Consider the following 20141-nt stretch of genomic DNA (forward strand, 5'->3'; position numbering starts at 1 on the left):
TGCGTGCGCGTGCGTGGGCGCCCGCGCGTGCGCGCTCGTTAACAACCTGCCGTGCAATCCGGAAAACGTGCCTAGACCTGGGCCGCGGCGCTGTGTGCGTGCGCTGGGGTGGCGCACGCGTGGTCCGTGCGCTCGCACACACTGTGCCCGGGTGTGAGTGTCATCGCGCTCACGCCCAGTTTCCACGTACTCCTCTGCTGCGTTCTGGGAACGCGGGGGAGAGTCGGTGGGAGGGAGCTAGCCTGTGACCTGGGGGAGGGGCAAGGAGGTTCTCAAGCCGAGAACGTGGACCCGGGGAGACGTTTGACCTCATCCAAAGGAAGCGGTGGGGTTATTTATGAGGCCTGATTTAAAAGTGGTGGCTGCCAGAGAAGTGAAAAAGAAGCTCACCCCAAGCTATGAGAGAAGCTATCGTCAAGAGGATGCTGTTTATGACAATATAAATCAACGTGGAGCTTTGTGATGGGAAATATGGAGAGCGTGAGTTTGGGATCGAAACAAAGAAACAAAGTCAAGAAGGAAAAATGAGTTTTTGTCCTCTGTTTTCCACCCTCCGAGCAATTCCTCCCTTCCCCAGGAGCCCACGATTCCAGTGGGGAAGCTGGGGAGGGTTGAGCACAGCGCGTCGGGGGTCGGGGCTGCCTGGGTCTTCCCTAAGTTTAAACGAGGCTCTTTAGAGGGCGAGGGAATACATGTAAATAAACAACTTAGAAGATTTATGGGAAGGAGTTCAATTTTATAGGACTGTATTTATAGAGCCAGCGCTGGCTCACTTATAAATAGATTAATGGGAATCTAAAAGTAATGGACTTGTGAGCTGCACGTTTAATTTCTGAGGCTTCAACATGACAGACAACCGCCCTCGAAGTCCAAGCGTGGAAGGCAGTTTGTGTCAGAGAGTGGAGAGCGCCCTCAAGAAGGGACAGGTCCCATCGAGCCAGCATTTCTCTGGTGCCTGTAAGCTCAGGCTGCTTGGATCCCGAGAGAGGGACCCCACGGGGCTGTTATTTGCAAATGAAGAAAAAGAATGTGGCCTCATAAAAAAATAATCGGGTCTTCCTCCTAGCATTATTTTTAATCAGGCCCTTAAGCCGCTAATACCGGCGGGCGGGCGTGCAGGCAGGCTTCTGGGGCACTGTAAACGGCCTCACCCGCGCTGGCTGCCTGAAGGCAGGCAGGGGCGTCAGCAACACCTCCTCCAAGGTCACCTAGGGACCCCGCGCTGGGCCTGTGGTCAGCAGGTCCACAGCAGCCGTTCCAGCTGCCGCTCTTTCCTCACCCGCAGCCTAGTAAGATAGTAACAAAGAGGCTAAGGAGCTGTGACAGGCAGTCCAGGGCCATTTTGTTAGCCAAGACTCTCTTACCCCTTTCCTTCCCTTTCCAGTTTCTCCTTCCAGGTCTTCCAGTTCTTTTCCCACATTCAGGCCCCGCAGTACTTTGGGTTTTACCTAGTAAAGGCGATTGTCTCAGATCCTCTCCTTATCAAATGGTGGTGGGAAACAGGGAGGGGAGTGTCTATAATTTACCTATAGGATAATAGATCTGTTTCTCCAGAGCTAGAGCTAAACTTTCTGCAGGAAAATTTGCCATAGGATATGGAAATTACTCACCACCCACTTTGTGTAATCCCAGTGGTAACCAAACCCTCCCTCTCCTAAAAGCAAATGAAAAGGAAAATGTAATACAGTTGAACCAGAGACAGACATATATCTTATTTTCTTTCTAGATAAATGGATTGCATACCCTCTTAACCACACTTCCCTTGGTTTTCTTTCCTTCCCTCTACTTCCTTTTCTGTGATTCAGTCATTTATAGTTCTGGCCATGATACCCCCCTTTTTAATTAACAAGGGAGGCATGAAGTGGAAAATCTCACATAGAGCAGATTCCATTGTACCTTCTGCCTTTCCCTATAAGGGAAGTCCAACTGGGAAAGATTACCTGAAAAACAAAATTGATATGGGAGGCACATTAATTAACTGAGCACCAACTATATGTTAAGTACTCTCAATCTGGAGTTATCAAGATTTAACTTTGTCAGTTATCCCCAAGTATATATACACATTGCTGTTTCTGCTTTTTATAATTAAACTAGGCAGTGTTGATGTTGGAAAGGACATTAGGAGGCCCACATTTTATAAAGACCTTGAGGTCCAAAGAGAAACAGTGACTCGTCCAAACTGTGTAACATCTTGGATGACTTTATTTTCTTAGCCTCAGGGAAGACACCCAAGCCTTGGGATGAAATACAGATTGAGACGATGTTTGATCACTGCAGCCCATTAGGACTGGGCTGCAGCCCATTAACCCAAATGAGAAAAGCACTGGCTTCTCTAAGCAGCCTCTGAGCCTGAGGTAAGAACCAGCCTCCTAAAACAGCTATGCCTCTTTCCTCCTCTGGGTCAAGGGAGCTTTTCCACATTTGTTTATAGAGGGCCTTGCACTACTGGTGAGGTCAGGGTTGGGTTGGGTTCAATCCTGAAGTGAGCCAGTTAACTCCTCCAGACCCCAAGGTTTGGGGTGCAGCAGCCCATACCTGCCCCTGTGGGCCTCTCTCCTGAACCACCTCCTTCAAGGAACAGGGTTCAGACCACTATCCCACTAGCAGTGGGAGGGGAGCGTCATCTTTGACTTGGACCCAGAGCCCTTTAGTTACTGGGACAGGGAGTCTTTCAGTTACCTGGGAAGTGAAGTTGACGCCTCATTTTTCAAAAGGGCAAAATAAACCAAGAGATACCATTAACATGAGCTTTTATTGCAAATCTGGTTAGCAATAAGTGAGAAGAGTGTCAATTTTGAATCTTTAAAAAAATTAAAATACACCTCCTTGTGAAAACAAGTGTCCGTTTTTCTGAGAAGCAAAATTTATTGTATTTATGATGTAACAAAAACATTGTGTTTTGGTGAGGGGGTCAAAAAGAAAAAAACTTCTTGGCTATACTTGTTTGTTTTTTTTCCCTGCCTGTAGAAATAAACAATATCCATATTCAAGAAACTGAAGATGAAAACACAACAATCTTTTTATTTATGTAAATCAGATCAACACTGGACAATAAACCAATTTCTACCCATTACCATAACAGCTTGTCTATAAAGAACAGAAAAATTCAGATAGGATTCTACCTAGGGTCAAGCCGGTTTTTTTTTTTTTTTACCACCCATTCACAGAGGTATAGATTCACAGATAAATAATCCCAAACTACTTGCTCGCCATATTTACACATTCCCGTTAAATTAAGCATAAATAAATATATACAAACTTAACATGGTTACCCTCCAGAGCTCTTCTCCTGAAGAGTCAATAGATTGGTATTTTTCGATTGTGTGGCAAAAACAGTATTAGTGAATTAGAGACCAACTCAACAGAGAAGTCGATTTTGGCATTTAAAGAATAGCGTTCATTCCACCTTTAAAAGAAAACAAAACGAATTTTGATATTTCTTCTCTCCCCTCCCCCATAATTTAACATACGTCCGCATAGGAGGGGAAACACTGTTTGGACTCTTGAGGCAACATCAGCTGGTTTAAGGTTATTTCCTTTCCATATAATGTATTACGCATACAGAATATCAGATGTGATGACAAATTCTCTATAAACACTCAAGTAGGAACGAGTTGCCCTTTTAAGTAAGGCTTTGTACTGGAGGAACGGTGTGTAGGTAAGTTCGGGGTTTCAGGTTTTCCATTCGACCAAAGTTTTCTTAGGATATGAAATAATTGCTTGAGAGAAAGTGGTTTCCTTGTCCAAAGAAAATAAAACAGCCAGATCTTTGAAAAGCTTCTTCGGTTCTTTATGCGGGGGGTGGAGAAAGCTAAGAATGTGGAGCAAGAGAAGAAGGAAAGAAAACGCAAGATAATTGGGGGGAGGGTTACCTTCCGGGTTGGAGGGAGAAGTTAAATATCACTTTGAGATGGAATCCGCACCCGGAATAGCCTTTGTTTTTATCTCCCCTGAGACCCACAGAACTTGTAGGAAGAGGCAGTGTTGGACAGACAATGGCCAGGAGACTTTTAGAACCTCCAAAGGAACTTGCAAAGTGGAAAGTGTGAGGGCAGCGGCCGCCACATCCCGACTCCTCCTTTCTACTTGAGCTATTTTGGTTTGGGACCCAGCATTTAGGAGGGGGCAAGCGGCATGATAAATTGTCTAAAGAGTGTAGGGTTGGGGGGGAGATCTGCAACTCACCTGTTTGGTTTGAAAACAAAGCTCCAAAAGGCTTGCTTTAAACGTTTCCCTTGACTTAAAAGGCAAACTCTTGCGTTAATCCGACTGTTTATTGATTTATGGGTCCAAGGAAACCAAATCTTTTAATAACTCAATTATCAGGTAAATGTAGCGGGCCTGGCTAACGAAAGCAAAAGGGCGGGGGTCGTACATTAAAGGAGAAGTGAGGGAGGGAGGGGGCAGCGGGCTCTCTCCACGCGGGGAGGGTGGTGGGAGGGAGGAGACGCGCGCCAGGGCTCTACTTAGCTGGGGTGTGGGAGGGACGCACGAATGAGGGCGAAGGGCGACAGAGGTAACCTGCTTAGCCAAGTAAGAATTCCTATCCCATCACCCGTCTTTAGGAGCGTGAGGATGGAGAGTTTTCGTCCTGGTAAAGGCGGGGAAAGCTTCCGATTCCCCGGATATTTCTAGGCCACTCGCCCTCCGGGAGCAGGCCCGGGAATGGCCGCTGGTAGCAAAGGGCCTAGGCAGGGCTGAGACCCCTCCCCGCCTGCAGCCCTCCGGGCGCCGCCCCATTACCTACTGGAGAATGGGGCTTTCTCGGTCCCTTTAGCCCTTAAGATGAGACCGAGAGCGGGAAGGGCCCACGCGGCCCGCGGCCCCTCCAGCGGCTGATTCTATGTCCTCAACACGACTGGGCGCGATTGGCCCACACGCTCTCAGGCCCTGCACAGTAAGAGCAAGGCGCGTCCATCGCGTCTCTCGCACGTCACACGCGTGGGGCGCGTTGCCCTGCAAGGAAAGGAGACGACGGTTTTCAGTGTGGTTTCTCCCGGTCTTTTGCAATCAGAACACATCTAATGCAAGCGGCCACGCGCTTGGACAAAGGCGCAGGCTTCTGAGCTGGGGAGAGGTGAAGTGTCTACACTGTTCATAAGGTTTAATTCCCGGCCTTGGTACTCCTTCAACTCGTCTAGGGCTGAGCCCCACACACCCAGAGGCCCCCAGAGGCACTGGCGGTAGATGGGCTTGGGGTGTGACTTTAACCGTTGCTTTGGCCCTCCTAGTGATTAAACCAGCACTCTCCTTCCCTTATAAAAATGTCAGCGCAAACCTCACAGCAGGTTCCTAAACCCTGCCCTCCAACCTTCCCCCAAGACCAAGACCCATCCAGGCGGCAGAACTGAGAGTCCCAAGGGGTCCTAACTGTAAATCCTGCAAAGACATCTGGATCTTTATCTCCAAGGGATGTTGCAAAGGTCCTAACGTCTACTTTGTATAAAGAGGTGCTGGGTATCGATACTAAATTTAGAGACCTAGCTCACCCCCCCCCCCAGGGGATTTCCCACTGCTTTTGAGAGGGTGGAGACAATGGGTTCCAGATCTTATTTCCTGATAATGCTCAGATGAAGCCCGAGGAAGGAGCCGGGGCTGCCAGAAGTGAGAGATATTAAACGCATAAAACTTTATCCACTGGGAATAGTCCCAATGTATCCAGACAGTAAAATTCAAAGCTGAAATACATCTCCTTTCACTTTGCATTATTTTACCATTATATGCCCAAACAAGTGCACGTCTGGGAGGGGAAAACAATGCCTCATTCATAAAGCATCTTGTAAGCGAGCAAATTGTTGCTGAAACATGGGCGCTTGCACCACACTCCTTCCCACGACCACTCCCAAAGCTGCTTCTTTCCCCGCTAAAACAGCTGTCACCAGGGCCCAAGAAATCCATTTTAAAGGCAGGGCAATGTTGTTATAATGCTGGGCTCCAAGAACCCTTACTCTTCTCCCCTAAAATTCAGTTTGCAGCTCCACCGTCCCCCAGAATTCCGTGTTATTTGTTAGCGACTAGACTCAAAGCTGCTTCAGTCTCTTATTGGCCACTTTCTAAATCATTCTCTTTGAGCTTCTTTAAAGAAGTGCACCTGCAGAATTCTGACACACAGGCTTTGATTAAAAAGGGATCGGATTTTTTTTTCTCTGTACCTTATAGATTGTGTAGGAAGCCCCAGTCCTCTTTGAAGAAGCTCATAAACCATGCGGGCAAAGCTTTGGAAAACAGAAGAGAATGAAATGGTACATACCCCTCCGAAGGAATTACATACTAATCAACGTATTCATATTTTTTTTTTACTATTGTTCTTAAAATTGGTAGATGACACAATTATAACAAATGCAAGATTTTCTGTATGCAGATGCTGGCAAGGCTGAGAACTAGTAACATTTCTTAAAGGAACTGATGATTGAGTCTGAATCAACGTATTGGTCCGGATTTTCCTCAGCCTCCGGAGCCTCTGCTCGGCCGGCCCACGCCAAAAGCTGCAAGTTGCAGCCACCGCCTGCACCTCCGCGGCCCTCCCGCCCCGCCCGCCCTCGCCCTCCCTAAGTACGCAAACGGCTGGGGAGCTGGCCACCGGTGAGTCTAAAACGCAGGGCCGGACTGGGCGGGGCGCGGGGGGGGGGGGGCGGTGACTGAGGGGATTGAAACACAACGCAAAAGGGCTAACCACACTCGTGTTCATCCCGGATGATTCCCGTGACAGCTTGAGGAAGGGAGGGCAACGTAGAAAAGGGTGGTTGGGAGAGAGATGAGTTGAGGGGGAAGGGCGGGGACTGCGAGGCAGTTTCCTAAAAAAATATTAAAAATTAAGAAGTTCGTGCGTCTCAGTCAACCAGCTGTCAAAGCACTGACAGCAACAGTTTCTCCGATTTTCTTCAAATAAGTTAGCGTTTTTTTCATGTTTAGTCTTATGTTTTATTTTCCAAATGAGGGGGGAAAACATGGTTTTCTTTTATTATCAGTATTACTAAGCTCGAAAGAACCGAAGTGGAAAATCCGGACGGTTGTCTCCAAGTGTATCTTGAAATAGACACTGAGAACCGATATTGTTGCTCCGTTGTATGCCTCAGTTTTTAAGTTACTTAGCTTTTTTGTTTTAATTTTGATTGTATGTGTATTCTACCTAATATAATTCTTCCAAAGCCAATCCAATATTTTAAAGCTAAAATTAATTTTTTTTCTGTTTTCCTTTTGTATTTAAAACATTTTTCTTTTTTTAATTTTTCATTTCCTGTGTTTCTCCTCCTTGTCGCCAGTTTTACTACCTGGGCCTTCCCCAGACGTGTGCCTGTTAGTGGTGGTGTTGTTCAAGAACATCTTGTCCATGCCTTTGAGCGCTTCGGTGAGATAGTTCTGCAGGGCCGTGAGCGCGGCGCAAATGGCCGGGGCGCCGAAGCCGTGCGTGATGAGGCTGAAGTGCGTGAGGCAGCTCTGGATTCCGGGCTCCAGGATGGGGCTGGGCCGGCTGTTCCCGATCGGCGTCCGGTCCTGGGCCAGCAGATCCGTAAATTCTTTACAGAGTTGCCTGCAAAAGGGTGTGAGAGGAATAATAAACTCATCCTTAGTGGCATTGGCATTAGAAAGAAGACGCTCACACAAGCCCAGAGGCACCCAGTCACTGTAGAGCCGAAGAGCGAGTATAATGTGAGCGATTCCGCTCTGTTTCCTTTCTCAGCGCTCGCCCTTCTAGAGCAGCTGGGACTGGAAGAAAAGCAGGGGTGGGGAGGTTATGCATCCCTTCCATCCCAAAGCCTGGCCTTTTCCCCCTTCCAGTCTTTCCCCCTTCTTTCTGACCGCTTAAAATCTGCTTTGGGAAATCCACTAGGCTTTAACGTTTGATTTTTGAATATTCAGTAATGTTTAGCTCTTACCTGGCAGTTCTTTTAAAAGCCCTTTTCCCCTCCTCCCTCCTGCCTCTCCAACCTCTTGGTGATCAAGCTCAAAAAGCCCTGAAAGATTTAGGCCCCTCGGCCACAAGCCTGTCCCTGGCACAGGAGCAGATTGCTGGAGCCTTGCATGGCCCAGGGCAAGCAACTGTTTATTACAGAGGAGAATGCTGATTTCATTCAAGGCAAAAATCTGTTTACCTGCAGTATTTCGGAAGGGAGGCTTTTCTCCACCCCACCCCACCCCTTATTTTTTTCTTTCAAGTGTAGGCCACTGAAAAATCTTTGTACAACAGGATTGTTGTCAATATAAAAGGATTCCTACATTGTTTAAATAAAACCTAAAGGTAGATGGTTAAGACACTGGGGAGGGTAGATTTTTATTTGTTGAAGGTTTTTTTTATTATTATTTCCTCAAGGCACCTACAATTTAGAGAAATCTCCCAGCCTTAGGAATCCTATGGGCCTAACTATGGATTGAGCTTATTTGAGAATTTTTTAATATAGAGGTGGACAGGAGGATTTTAGCCCGGAAGGGCCAATGGCTTGGCTCTGCAGGCAGTCAGAGGCCATCCCAGACTTTCAGACTAGACTTACCCACTCAGCCTGCCTCTACCCTGTCTGTGGTGGGTGGTGAGAAACGAAAACTATGAAATTCCAGTCCTAGGTCATTTGGGGATGGCCTGACATTTGTAGACATCTGGGCTGGCCAACAGGTAAACAGGACAGGTATCTGGAGGCCAGTGTGTGTGACCCTCAGGCATCCTTTCCCAGGGGATTACTCCCAGGAGTAATGGCTAAACTACATGGTAAATACCTCCTCCCCCCACGTGCAGCAGCTGACAGGTTTTTGTTTTTAAGGCTGGTGGGTAGGGAACACAAACAGGCATCCTCTCTCTACCTTCTCTACTGGTTTCTCCATTCGAAATGCATACATATCTCCTCACACCCAGGAAGAAACAGGTAACAGTTATATGACTTCAATAGGCAGTCCTTAAGCCAAAGGTTCCTCAGAATCATCTGTGGGGTTCAAATGCACATATCCTGGCCTCCACCCTCACTGATTCCAATTCCTTGAGGATAGGTCCAGGAATAAATATCTGTAAAGCTCCCCATATGATTCTGATACTCACACCAAGTTAAGAAGTGCTGGCCTAAGAGAAATCACAAGGCTTCAAGGGGGGAAGTTACAAGCATTCCTTCGGGAAATGCCAGAGTCCTTTGTGGAGTCCTGTTATCTAATTTACAGAATTTGGTTTTATTTTTTCCCCCAAAGTACCTTTATTCTTTTATAAAGCACCAACTGATCTCCTGCCACCAGACACCAGGGCAAGGGGAAGGAGGGCAATTTACTGACAAAGATCTATTATATTGTTAGTTGTTAAGAAAACCTTCTAAAAAGAGGGTAGGTGCCAGGATTTGATTGTTGGAAGAGATGGTTAAAGTCTTTCCTTAAGTTTGTACTCATTACCGAAGTGCCAAAAAGGAAATTCTGAACTGGAGAGAACAAATGCTTAAAGAGTCAAACATTTTAAATCTTCAAAGCCCAAACCAAGGTCTGTAAGCAATTAAAGTTCTGGGACATTAATATTTTTTGACCCTGCGGAAAGGGGCAATCAAATTCCAATCACGTCTCAAAAACATCTGGACAAATTTGAGCAAATGATTTTTCAGCCTTCCATATATTTCTTTAAATTACGCTGTCAACGGAACAAACCGCGTCCTCGAGCACTAAATAAATGAGCGCCGCTGTTTGGGCCGCGCCTGCGAGAGAAACGTGCGGGCGCACGCAGCGCCGCCCACTGCAGGCCTGAGCCGGCCATAAAACACCAACAATATGACACGGAAGCCAAAGACAGGAGTAAATCAAATAAATAGAAAACCCACTGTAAAAGTTCAAATGAGCTCTAGACCTAAATTTAGCCAGAGATTTACTATTTTCCCCTCTGGAGTTGTAGTAAATTTTACGTCTGTGGAAGATGCCAAACAGCAACGTTGGAAAGAAAGTAATTAGGGCTGCGGGTGGAGATGGGCACACGTGGGTGACATATAGACACCCGGAGCAGCACACGTGGCTGTGTGGCTATGACAGGGAGAGGTGAAAGTCTGGCAGAAATAGACATTTAGGAATCCAGGGAAGAACTGGAACAAGGAGCCAGCCACCTGGAAAAGATATGTCTGGCATCCCCAGGTTTGGGAAGAGAACTGTAAAAAGCTTGGATTCAGATTCATAAAGCCATTTTCCACCCCACCCCGGGCCACCAAAGTTCGAAATAGACAAGAGACAGAGACAAACCCACAATCTATAATCTATTCTAGGGGGTGGGTGGGGAGGGTGGGGAGAAGAGGGACAGCTGGCAGAGCAGGGAGGGCTTTCTAGCCAGCAATGAGCAGGTTGCAAATGCTACTTCTGCCCCTGAAGAAGTCTGCATTTTGCTCCGCACCATTTCCTCCCAAGCCAGGTGGGTCAGCAGGGTAGGAATCAGGGATGAAACCCAGGGTTTGGGACACTCACTTGGTGGCCAGCAGCATATTCTTTCGGGAATGCAGGTCACTGGGGTCCGTGTGCTGCCGGTTCAAATACTCAGAAACAGCTTTGGCAGGAAACTCTGTTTCGCAGATGTATCCAAAATCCCGAGCTAAGTGAACAGCTTCTCCTGAAAAGACAGCAGCAGAGGTTAATAATCAGCACCGAGTCCCTAATCATCCCAGAGCAGGAGATACACCCTGGTCAACTCTTGTCATTTACAGAAGAGGCCAGCTGTTCAGAGGCAAAAGCAAAGGTGAGGCAGATGCCCTAAGTAAAAATGATTTTCAGGCTGTAATTAAAATGGACAAAACAAACTTTGCTCCCGCAGCTCTTTCCAGCCTCTCCCGGATCATTCTTTCAGTCAAATCCTCCTAGACATTCCCTGGATAGCTTCAGGTCTTCCCACACTCCATGCTTTGTCTTAAGGGGAAACTCGGCCGACATATTCTGGAGACACTTTACAAATGCATCTAGACAGTAGGCTGAATATTCAAGCCAGATTCCCCTCTTCTTAGTAGCATCTGCTATATTCGCTTTAAATGTTAAAGTTTTCCTGTCTTTTCTGTTATCTTTTGTAATCTTCCTCTAATTAGGAAAACTCTCTTATTAATAACTAATATCTACAAATATAAATGAATCAATATGTGTATATGTCCACATATATTAAAGAATGTGTATAAAATATGCATGGAATGAATATTTCTACCCAGCAAGGAAATATTTATTCTCCTTGTCAGTTTCCAGCTAGTTAGGTTTCAGGTTTCTCCTCTTCAGAGGTTCCAGTCATCATCCTACCTAAGGACTTTCTACCGCACAAAGATGACACAGGAGCTGGACATCTGAGAAAGTCCTCAGCTTATGTGGAAGCCCCTCTTGAATAAAGCATTATTACCCTTTAAAGCACAGCCTTAGGGGTTTGAGGGAAGATCCTGAATATGAAAAAAGAAATACGGTGAATTATCTCAGAGCTACATTATTTTTTAAGGACCATGTCTTACTTTTAATCAGCATTATTATAGTAACAACAAAAGATCTCAGACACGATGCTTACAACGATTCATAAAACTGGAAAACTGCCAACCAAATATTGGAATTTCAGTGAGATTTCCAGTTTCCTCCCTTCTCCACCCAAATCCCTGTCTTGGGCTGAGATTACCTTGACTGCTTTTCAAAATGAGGATTGTGATATTAGCAATTCCCTGAAGGGCAAAACGTAAAAGCCCCAGGCTAAGAGTCAACCAGTAATAAGTGTGGTCTGGCTATTTGGTGACTGCTGCCCCTGGAGGGTAAGTTTGGCCAGGTAACTTGCATTAAAGCTGGAAAAGTGCAATCCCTCTAAACGTGATGACTTTATGGTTGCTGCTTAAATATTCTAAGGTCCCCTCCTCCAAAAACCAACTCCCCACAGGACTGTCATAATATTACACCCATGAAAAACAGAAGAAAAAAGCTACCTGTTAGACTCTAGAGAAGATTCTACAACTTCCCCCATGAGGACCATCTGGCTGTATTTCTTATCCTTTGCCCATCCCACAAATTCAACTGAGATCCTCTTGTTCTAGACTGTAGAAGACCCTCTTTATTACATATCATAAATATCATCCCCAAATGATGAGCAAATTATAATGTGCATGTTGTAATTATGTCCTTCTAATTCACAACTGACGAATCTTACATTGAAGATTATACCTGACTCCTCTCCATGTTTCCTCACCCCCACTCCACCCATTTTCTCTTAGGCATCCTTGGCCTTACCAAGCTACAGTTCAATAACAATAAGTCCCATGTAATCAACAGGAGATAGGGCCCTGGGCGGGACATGAGTTTTAAAATAACCGTTAGGGATTTTTAATATAATAATAGTTTCATAAATAGACAATGTGTTTTCTACTACTGATTCAGAGGTAAAATCTGGGAAGGAGAAGGGATACAGAATGGATTGCTGCTTACAATTACTCTTGCAAGAGTTCATACAGAGGGTGTTTAAGATCCTGTGTCCTACACCTGGTGGCAGAGGTGACCCTTGCACTGACTTGGAGGCTGTATCTGAGCACTTTTCACAGCATAGGGACCCTCATACACGTCCCCTGGCCTCTCTACAATTGCTGGCTCCCTCTAAGTAAAAAGACCTTTGAACTTCTCTCAGGCAGTCGCTTGACATCCACTCATAAGGGCACAACAATTGCAATGATTTCCAGTTAATCATGAAATGTGTAAAATGTCAGCCTTCCGCTGATAGTTAAGCTCAGCCACTTCGTGAAATGGCCACACCGTCTTGCTTACCTTCCACCAGGGAGGTGAGTAACGTGACATTTGCTGCTTTGCGCCTGCCCGCGGGTAAATTCAAACCGATTTTTTCTAGCCTTTCTCGCAAAGATCTCCCCCCATTTTTCGATTTGGCTCTGAAATTGCAAGAATTAACATTCTGATTAACCTCAGAGTGTTCCTGAAACAAAGTTTAGACTTAGCAATCTAAAGCCCAGTGGAGCTTGAAGAAGTTTTAACTTGAGGTTAGCACATTCCCGCCCCCCCTTCCTTTTGGTTATTTGCTGATAGTTTGCTGAGGTTTGCTTAATTTCTGCAATACAGAGCATTAAAAAAAAAGAGTCATTTCTTTTTTTATCTCGTGAGAAAAGAAATCATACCAGATGGGAATAATTAGGGTGTAGGTTGTGGGTCTAGGGAAGGTAGAAGTTACACACACACACACACACACACACACACACACACACACACACACACACACACACACGCTCTTTCCTTGTCATGGAACCTGTTAGGTGAGCAGAAACTGGGCAAGCACAACCCTGCAGAAAACAGGAAAGAACTGCGTGGTTCAGAGAGGAGAAGGCACTAGCTGAAACAGGTGGGCTTTGCAGGGAAGGGGTCAAGAGTCCTTGTAATATGGAGTTGGGTTAAAGGGGAAGGAAGGCTGAAACATGAAACTAATGATGATGGTAATCATAATAGCAGTAAAACTAACACTTTAGGGAGTTTAGTTATGTGATAAGCACTTTATATTGATTATCTCACTTAATCTCATAGCAGGTTTTATACATACACGCTCAATGCCTGGGGGTGACTGAAACGTCCACAGGCTGGGGTTCACAGAACTCACTTGAAAACTGAACCAAAGTAGAGCTAAGAGGATTCAAAGTGAGAAAAGTCCCTGGGTCACACCCTCCCAAGATGCTCCCTGTATGTGCTAAGGTCTGGGCAAAAATACAAGAAAAAACCCAGTTACTCTGACCTCTCTTGCTGTATTTGTTCACACAGCCACTTTAGGAAAGAAGGGGATTTTCAACCCCCCAAATGGGCTAACTTGGAAAGTTCATTTCATGCAATGTCACCTTCATATCAGGGACACTACCAAAGGGTTCAGGCATTGGCAGGGACTTTGGGGGAGACTTTAAATCTTAAGATAAAAGCCATCCCTACCCCATTTTCCACAAGGAGTCTGTGGCTTATCTTCCTCCAATACTGGGGAGCGTCTGAACGGCTCCAAGGAACTATTAATAATTCTAAAGAGGTATCGTTATTATTGGAGATGGTGTTACTTGAAGAAAGGAGGTCACAGTCTAGAACAGAGTTTTTCAAACTGTGAGGGTCAAAGCATTAGTGGGTTGTGAACAACTCAGCCACCAAATGCATTTTCAAACAAAATAGTACACGGAGTACACGTCAGGTACGAAGGGGGTTACTTGGTGAAACTTCTGTTTTAGACAAGTGTGTATAGATAGTTTCCAGGTCGCACTCAAGCAACTGAGTACCCTGTAAGTGTGCTGGGGGTAGGAGGGAGCAGTACGCTGGGCACAGGGCTGGAAAAGGGTAAGGTTCCCAGGATCGCAGCACCGGTGTGAGAGGAGGTGCCAGCCTGCTGCGCGTGGGTCCGGCGGGGCGGTGTTTGCACGCGGTCCTGAGCACGTGGCGGCCGCGGCTCCCCGCTTGCTCTGCGGTCCAGCCGCCCGGTTGCTAGGCAACCGCGTCAGCTTCACATAGGTTTCCACGCGAACCCTTCCCCCACCCCGTAAATACTGCTTGGGTGGGGGTAGCGGTTTACCTTCTGAGGACGCCGCCGAGGAGAGACGCGTTGAGGCATTCAGGGGGTGAAAGCCGTCTCTGAACTTCCCCCACAGTTACTTTGTACTTTGAAGTTGAACTGAGCAGAGACAAACGGCCTGGGACCGAGCAAAACACCTCGCCAGTGTTGACGGACATGCCTCCAAGGAAGCCATCTTTATTCATCATCAGAGAAGTCACAGATTTGGGAGGAACCGGAACTAGAGAGAGAAAAAAATATGCCATAAAGGTGACCGGGTTTCGATCCTGGTGACCGGCTGATAGAATGTGTCGGTGCGTGCGCAGGGCCGAGGCCACAGGACAGGCGCCAAGTGGAAAGCTGGAGGAGGAAGTGTTTGTTCCAGTGGGGCTGCGGTGCGTTCAGAGCACTGTGTACAAACAAATGGAAAAGGCATCACTTCTCTGGAAATTTACCCCATGTGTGTAGACATATGAATGTCGCTTGCCACAGGCCTGCTCACTACAACGAATCAATAAACATGCAACCAAGATTTGGATTGTGTTGTATATGAAACCCTGCAAATCCCATTCCATCACATTCTGGCTGTGTAACCTTAGACATTTCATTGAACCTCTCTGAATCTTAGCTTCCTCATGTGTTTCCTGAAGATAATAATCACATTTGGTGCTGAAGCCTGTAAGTGATTATGGCTATGGATGATATAAAATGGTAACATCAATGGTCTTTATGGGAACTCCACCCTCCTCTCCTGTTGGACTCAAATCATGGTCCTCACTGGAGAGGATCAGGAGTGTCGGCCCCATCAGATGCTGTACTCAAAAACAGCCAAGTAATTCTATTAAGCTGGGGAGTTGGACCCAAAAGAGCTTCTCGTTTCTCTAACGTGGATCCCATTCTTTCTTACATCATAAGGGATTCACTTAGAAATGAACCCAAATGCTCCTTTCCCGTTAAAGCAATTTCTCAGTGACATGAATTTTGTTTACAAATTAACGTAAAGCACCGGCTGGTGATTGTTTGCAGCAGTTATGATTTACAACAGGTGCCCTGATCAATCAACCAATCACTCTAATTCATATGAGCTGCGGTCTTGCCTTGCCCCAGTTGTTTCATTTTGGCAAGTAATTGATAACAAACCGCACTCAAGGTATGTTTTATGCAGAAGTTAATAAGAGCTGACAGCTGGTTGCCACTGCTACCAAGGCGCACTCATTCTCTCCAGCCTGTATTTTTGTTTAATTGTGTTTCAGTGTCATCTGCACCTCAGGAAGAGGCAGGGCTCAGTAGAACCATAAAGATGGGAATGAGGAACAGTGAATAGTCAACCTCCCAGTTCCTTGGCAGTCTTGCTCCCTTGGACGTCTACGCTGCTAATGCCCCCCCCCCTTTTTTTTTTCCTGCAGGCTCTAGAAGGCACTGGGCAGGCAACTTCTCCTGACTTGCCCTACACCTTAGCATCTTCCATTGGAAAATGAAGCCCCCAAATCTTCAAACAGTAATTGTTGATCACCAGTAGAGGGGATTTATTGAAACGTGTATCTGGCATGAAAAAGGAGGCTTCCATTTCCCCACTTTAATAAAGATTCTGTCTCACCCTGTAATCCTGGTAGCAGAAAGATATGCTCTTTCTACCATCTGGAATATAGAACCCTATATTGTCAAACAAGTTGCATAATCTCCCTTGTATAGGACAGGGTAACCAACACTGAGTATTTTTGTAACAGCTTATTCTCTGTACCACAGATTCTAGCATGCAGACTCCACAATTCTTCAGAGACTCCTAAAAGCCAGTTAGGTCCCATATCTTTTATTTACTATGAATTGCATTCGGCCCTTTACAAACACCTTGCAGAAAAGGGCTTTCCTAGGGGAGTGGAAGGGGAGACTGAAGCGTTCCCTTTTGCTACTGCTTAGTAGACATTTTAGGACTTCAGGCTCTGTCCACAGAGTCCAAGACCTTATTCCAGGGCAGAGATGAATGATATTAGGTAACAGAGTGGATCTTCTGCACTGACGTGGTGGTGGTGAGTTACAGAGGGGGCTGCTTCTTTCTCATTCTCCTCATCATATTCTCATCAGTGAAGCTGCTTCCCATTTGAGAATGAACCAATAAAAAGTTAGAATGTGGGTATTAATTAAATTTGAGTAAAAGATGAAGTTAAATTCACTTTATAGACAGTAATTGGAGTGGGAACACCTATCATTTAATTCTTATACAATATCCACATCTGTTTTAAACTATCTTATTCCTCACAGCAGTCCTAATTTCCATATTTCAGATTCATATTCAAGCACTATAAACAAATAATTGATGATCATAGAATAGACATTAGATGACCTTGGAAAGTTTTTCCCCAAAATATAAATGGCCCTTTGTAATTTTAACATGGCAGGAACCGTAGAAATAAATTGTATAAAAATCTCATCTTTGATACTCAACAACATTTATATATATAAATACTACTTAGGAAATATATTTTAACAGAAAAAAACCCCACTAAGCTGCAAATAGTAAGTTCAGTTCCCATTTCCCATGCTGGATAACTGAGCATGTCCTGAGGACTGGAATTTTACCTGCTTCTCTCAGTCCCAGAGGCCAAATCTCTTAAAAAGCCAGGCCTTTAGAGACACTTTATAACCTGCCCTCTAATTTCACTATTGTTAATTGCCTGATTTACCTGACAAGAGCTATTTCCTTTGGGGAATGTATATTGCTCCCTCCCACGGGCTGTACCTTCCTTTCTGCATACACATTATCACCTAAATATCACCAATCCAGTCAGCTTCTGTCAGCACACTGCTGTGTGTGTGTGTGTATGGGGGGGGGGGGTGTTGTTGTGTGTTTTTTTCCTCCATAGATGAAGACTATTTGAACAGGCATGCTTCAGATTGTATTTCCTTTTCTAAATTTAAGTATCATATTCCTACCCTCTACTCTCTCATCCTCAGGTTATAAAGCTCTCTTCCATCCTGATCTTAGCATCGGTCCCCTAGACTAGAGCCTACACATTTCTTGTCCCAACTTTCCTTTAAGTCCACAGTATTGATATCAGCTACCTTCTCCATTCTCACACCTGCTTAGCTCAGCTGATTAACCCCATATTTTATTTTTTCCGTCTTTTCCCTTCTGCTTTCCTCCAGTTTATCAATAAACTCAGAGAGCAACAGGGCCTCGGTTGATTTGTTAGTAATTATGAGCACACTGTTCCTGCTCAAGGAAGCCAGAGATGACTAAGATAGGTTTAAAGCGACAGCAGGAAATGGTAAGGAAATGGAGCATAGCAAAACTCAGCGTGAAGCTTTCAGTTCTTTACATGTTTACAATTTTCTGTGCATATATTAAAACTGGATGGTTTTTTCCCTTCAGATCTCTGTTGGATGGCCAACTTCTGGATGTAACACCCACAATACTTGCTTCCCACCTCTCTTTTTCCTTGCATTATTTTAGAGAGAAGACTAAAAGGTTTAAACTCCCCGATCAATATTTCAGTACAGTGACTGGAGTTTTGTTTCAGAAAGAGGAAAGAAAACTGATTACAGAAACTATGATTCATTAGTGAACAATATAGAGCCCAAGTGTCAATAGGCTAGCTCTGAATCTGTATTCTTTAAAGTTAAGTGTGAAATTGTAGCTTTGAGATCTTTGTGTTGGACTGGAAACAGTCCCTCTGTGAATCTGAGCTCCTGGTGGGGGAGAAGGGAAGAAATAGGTTCAAGGGTAAATCCCTCTGAAAGGTACTCGGACTTAAATATGTAAACAATACTGGGAAGCCACCATGAAGCTGATCATTGCTTGAAATAATTACTTCTTACCAGTAGAGCGCCCTTTTCCTCATACTTGCATTGTTTCTAATCTATCTGAGGGCTAAATTTTATTCCACATGTATATATAACAAGTGCATGAATGTGGGCACTGAAATTCTGGAAAGAAAAATAAAAGGATTCCCACAAAGAAAGCTGGAATATTAAAAAAAAAAAAACCTACAAACACCCAGTGTTGGCATCCTTTAGGGTCAAAATCTAAGAGGCTGGAAACTGAGTTGGTCCCACCACTTACTTGACGTGTGGGACCTTGAAAAAGTCCTTTATCTTTTGTCTGTCTGAATTTCCATACTGGAGGTAGGGGTGGTGGGGGTGTTGAAAAAGAGTGTCTAACCTTTCCAGCTTTGAAATTCTATGAACTCTGATTACTCTCTGGGTGGCGGGAATGTAGCTCAGGATTCCTAGTTGAATAAATACTTATTGGGATCCAAGTCAGTTCTGGAAAGGCGAACCTTTTTGTTTGAGAGGAAACTCATACTGTTTTAGAGGCTCCGACAGACTCTCGGAGCTTTTCGCTTCTTAAGTCAGAAGGAAAACTCCCAACAGAACCCATTGTAATTGAAATTGGCAAATTCTTTATTCTCCTCCACCCCAAAGAAAATCCACACCAATCAAAGTGTTTATGTGGGGAAGGGGCCAGAACTAACGGAAAAAAAGTGAGAGAGAACGGTGGTTGAACTGAAACTAACCAAATAGGATATCCCTAAGACCAATAAAAACGCCCCACAGTCACAACATTTGAACCTTGGACTCCAGCCACGCTAGTCTTTCCAAGAAATCCCAGCATTTTTTTCCTGCTGCCTAAAGTGTCAAACCAATTGCATATTGGCCTCTGATTGCACCAAAAAATTTTTCTTAAAGCCTAGGTGACCCTTTCTAAAGTTTGGCTGTAGGATGTTGGCAGTGATCGTTTATATTAGTTGGGCACCACCCTGCCCCCTCCCCCAACCCAGATTCCCAATCTTAATGGAACTGAGAGTTAAGAATGATTTTTTAATGTCTCGTTGGATTTTTAGACTGTTAATGTACCGAATCCTTCTCATTATTACTTTATTGATTGCTCATTGACCAGCCCCCTTCAAATCGTATTAACCACCCTCTGCCAGTTTAGATTAGGAGGGTTTAAAAAGCACCTTTCATTACTCCCCCCACTCCTGCCATGGAGTTGAGACTCCGCAGCTTAATGGGAGCTCTAATGGGGCAGCTAAGAGGAGAGGGGCCACGGTCCCTGCCGATTGCATTAATAGCTCAAAGGGGGCCAATACAGAAAATTAGCCGTAAACGAGCTCTGGAGATCTTCAAATGAAAGAGCCATTTATCACGCTGGCTACCTTCACTCCACTCGTTTGCTCTCTCTACTGGGAACAACTCATTTCCTCTTAACTAAATTACTTCAGATATGTCAGCTAAGCCCAGATAGCAAACATAACAAGAGAGCTAGCCTATAATCTATGGGGTGATATCAACACGGATGAAAAATTGGACTGGTTAAATTTTAGAAGGGGGTCTTTTCATAATGAGAGAGAGAGAGAGATCCTTTATACCTAAATCTTCTAGCTTCATAAACACAGAGTCAGAGACTCCCAAACTTGGGCCAGTTGGGGCACTTTTATTAACGAGGTAGAATTTTAAATTTTAAAAATATCTTTAAAAGCCCATTAGAAAATAAATTAAGCAACTGAGTCCCCTGCCAGTTGTTGAGATTTACAATATTTAGTTCAGAAAACTTTCTCACTTCTTTTATGAAATTAATCTCTTGGAGACATCCCTCAGAAAGGTGGGATAAGGGACAAAGATGGGAGACCAGAGAACAGGGAAGGAGCTAATGAATCCATAACCTTATTTTAAGTGGTTC

The 20141-nt window shown here is 44.9% G+C and overlaps 1 protein-coding gene across 6 annotated transcripts in view; it reads right to left on the reverse strand.

The window, feature by feature from the left end:
• Positions 1-3001: 3001 nt before the first annotated feature.
• Positions 3002-20141, reverse strand: part of TFAP2B (transcription factor AP-2 beta) — a 29627-nt gene continuing 12487 nt past the window's right edge. For 2 of the 6 annotated variants that reach the window (XM_074333059.2, XM_074333061.2), the window contains 5 exons: positions 14483-14702; positions 12706-12824; positions 10408-10549; positions 7272-7531; positions 3002-4956 (listed from right to left, as the gene is read on the reverse strand). In XM_074333059.2, coding sequence (XP_074189160.1) covers positions 4934-4956; positions 7272-7531; positions 10408-10549; positions 12706-12824; positions 14483-14702 — 764 coding nt within the window. In that variant the 3' untranslated portion in view covers positions 3002-4933. Of the gene's footprint in view, positions 7532-10407; positions 10550-12705; positions 12825-14482; positions 14703-20141 lie in introns of all 6 variants that reach the window. The other 4 variants (XM_019734785.3, XM_019734786.3, XM_019734783.3 and 1 more) reach the window with 3 other exon arrangements.

This window comes from Rhinolophus sinicus, chromosome 2 (assembly GCF_057876585.1).
Source record: "Rhinolophus sinicus isolate RSI-liver-muscle chromosome 2, RSI-T2T, whole genome shotgun sequence".
Taxonomy (NCBI): Eukaryota; Metazoa; Chordata; class Mammalia; order Chiroptera; family Rhinolophidae; genus Rhinolophus; species Rhinolophus sinicus.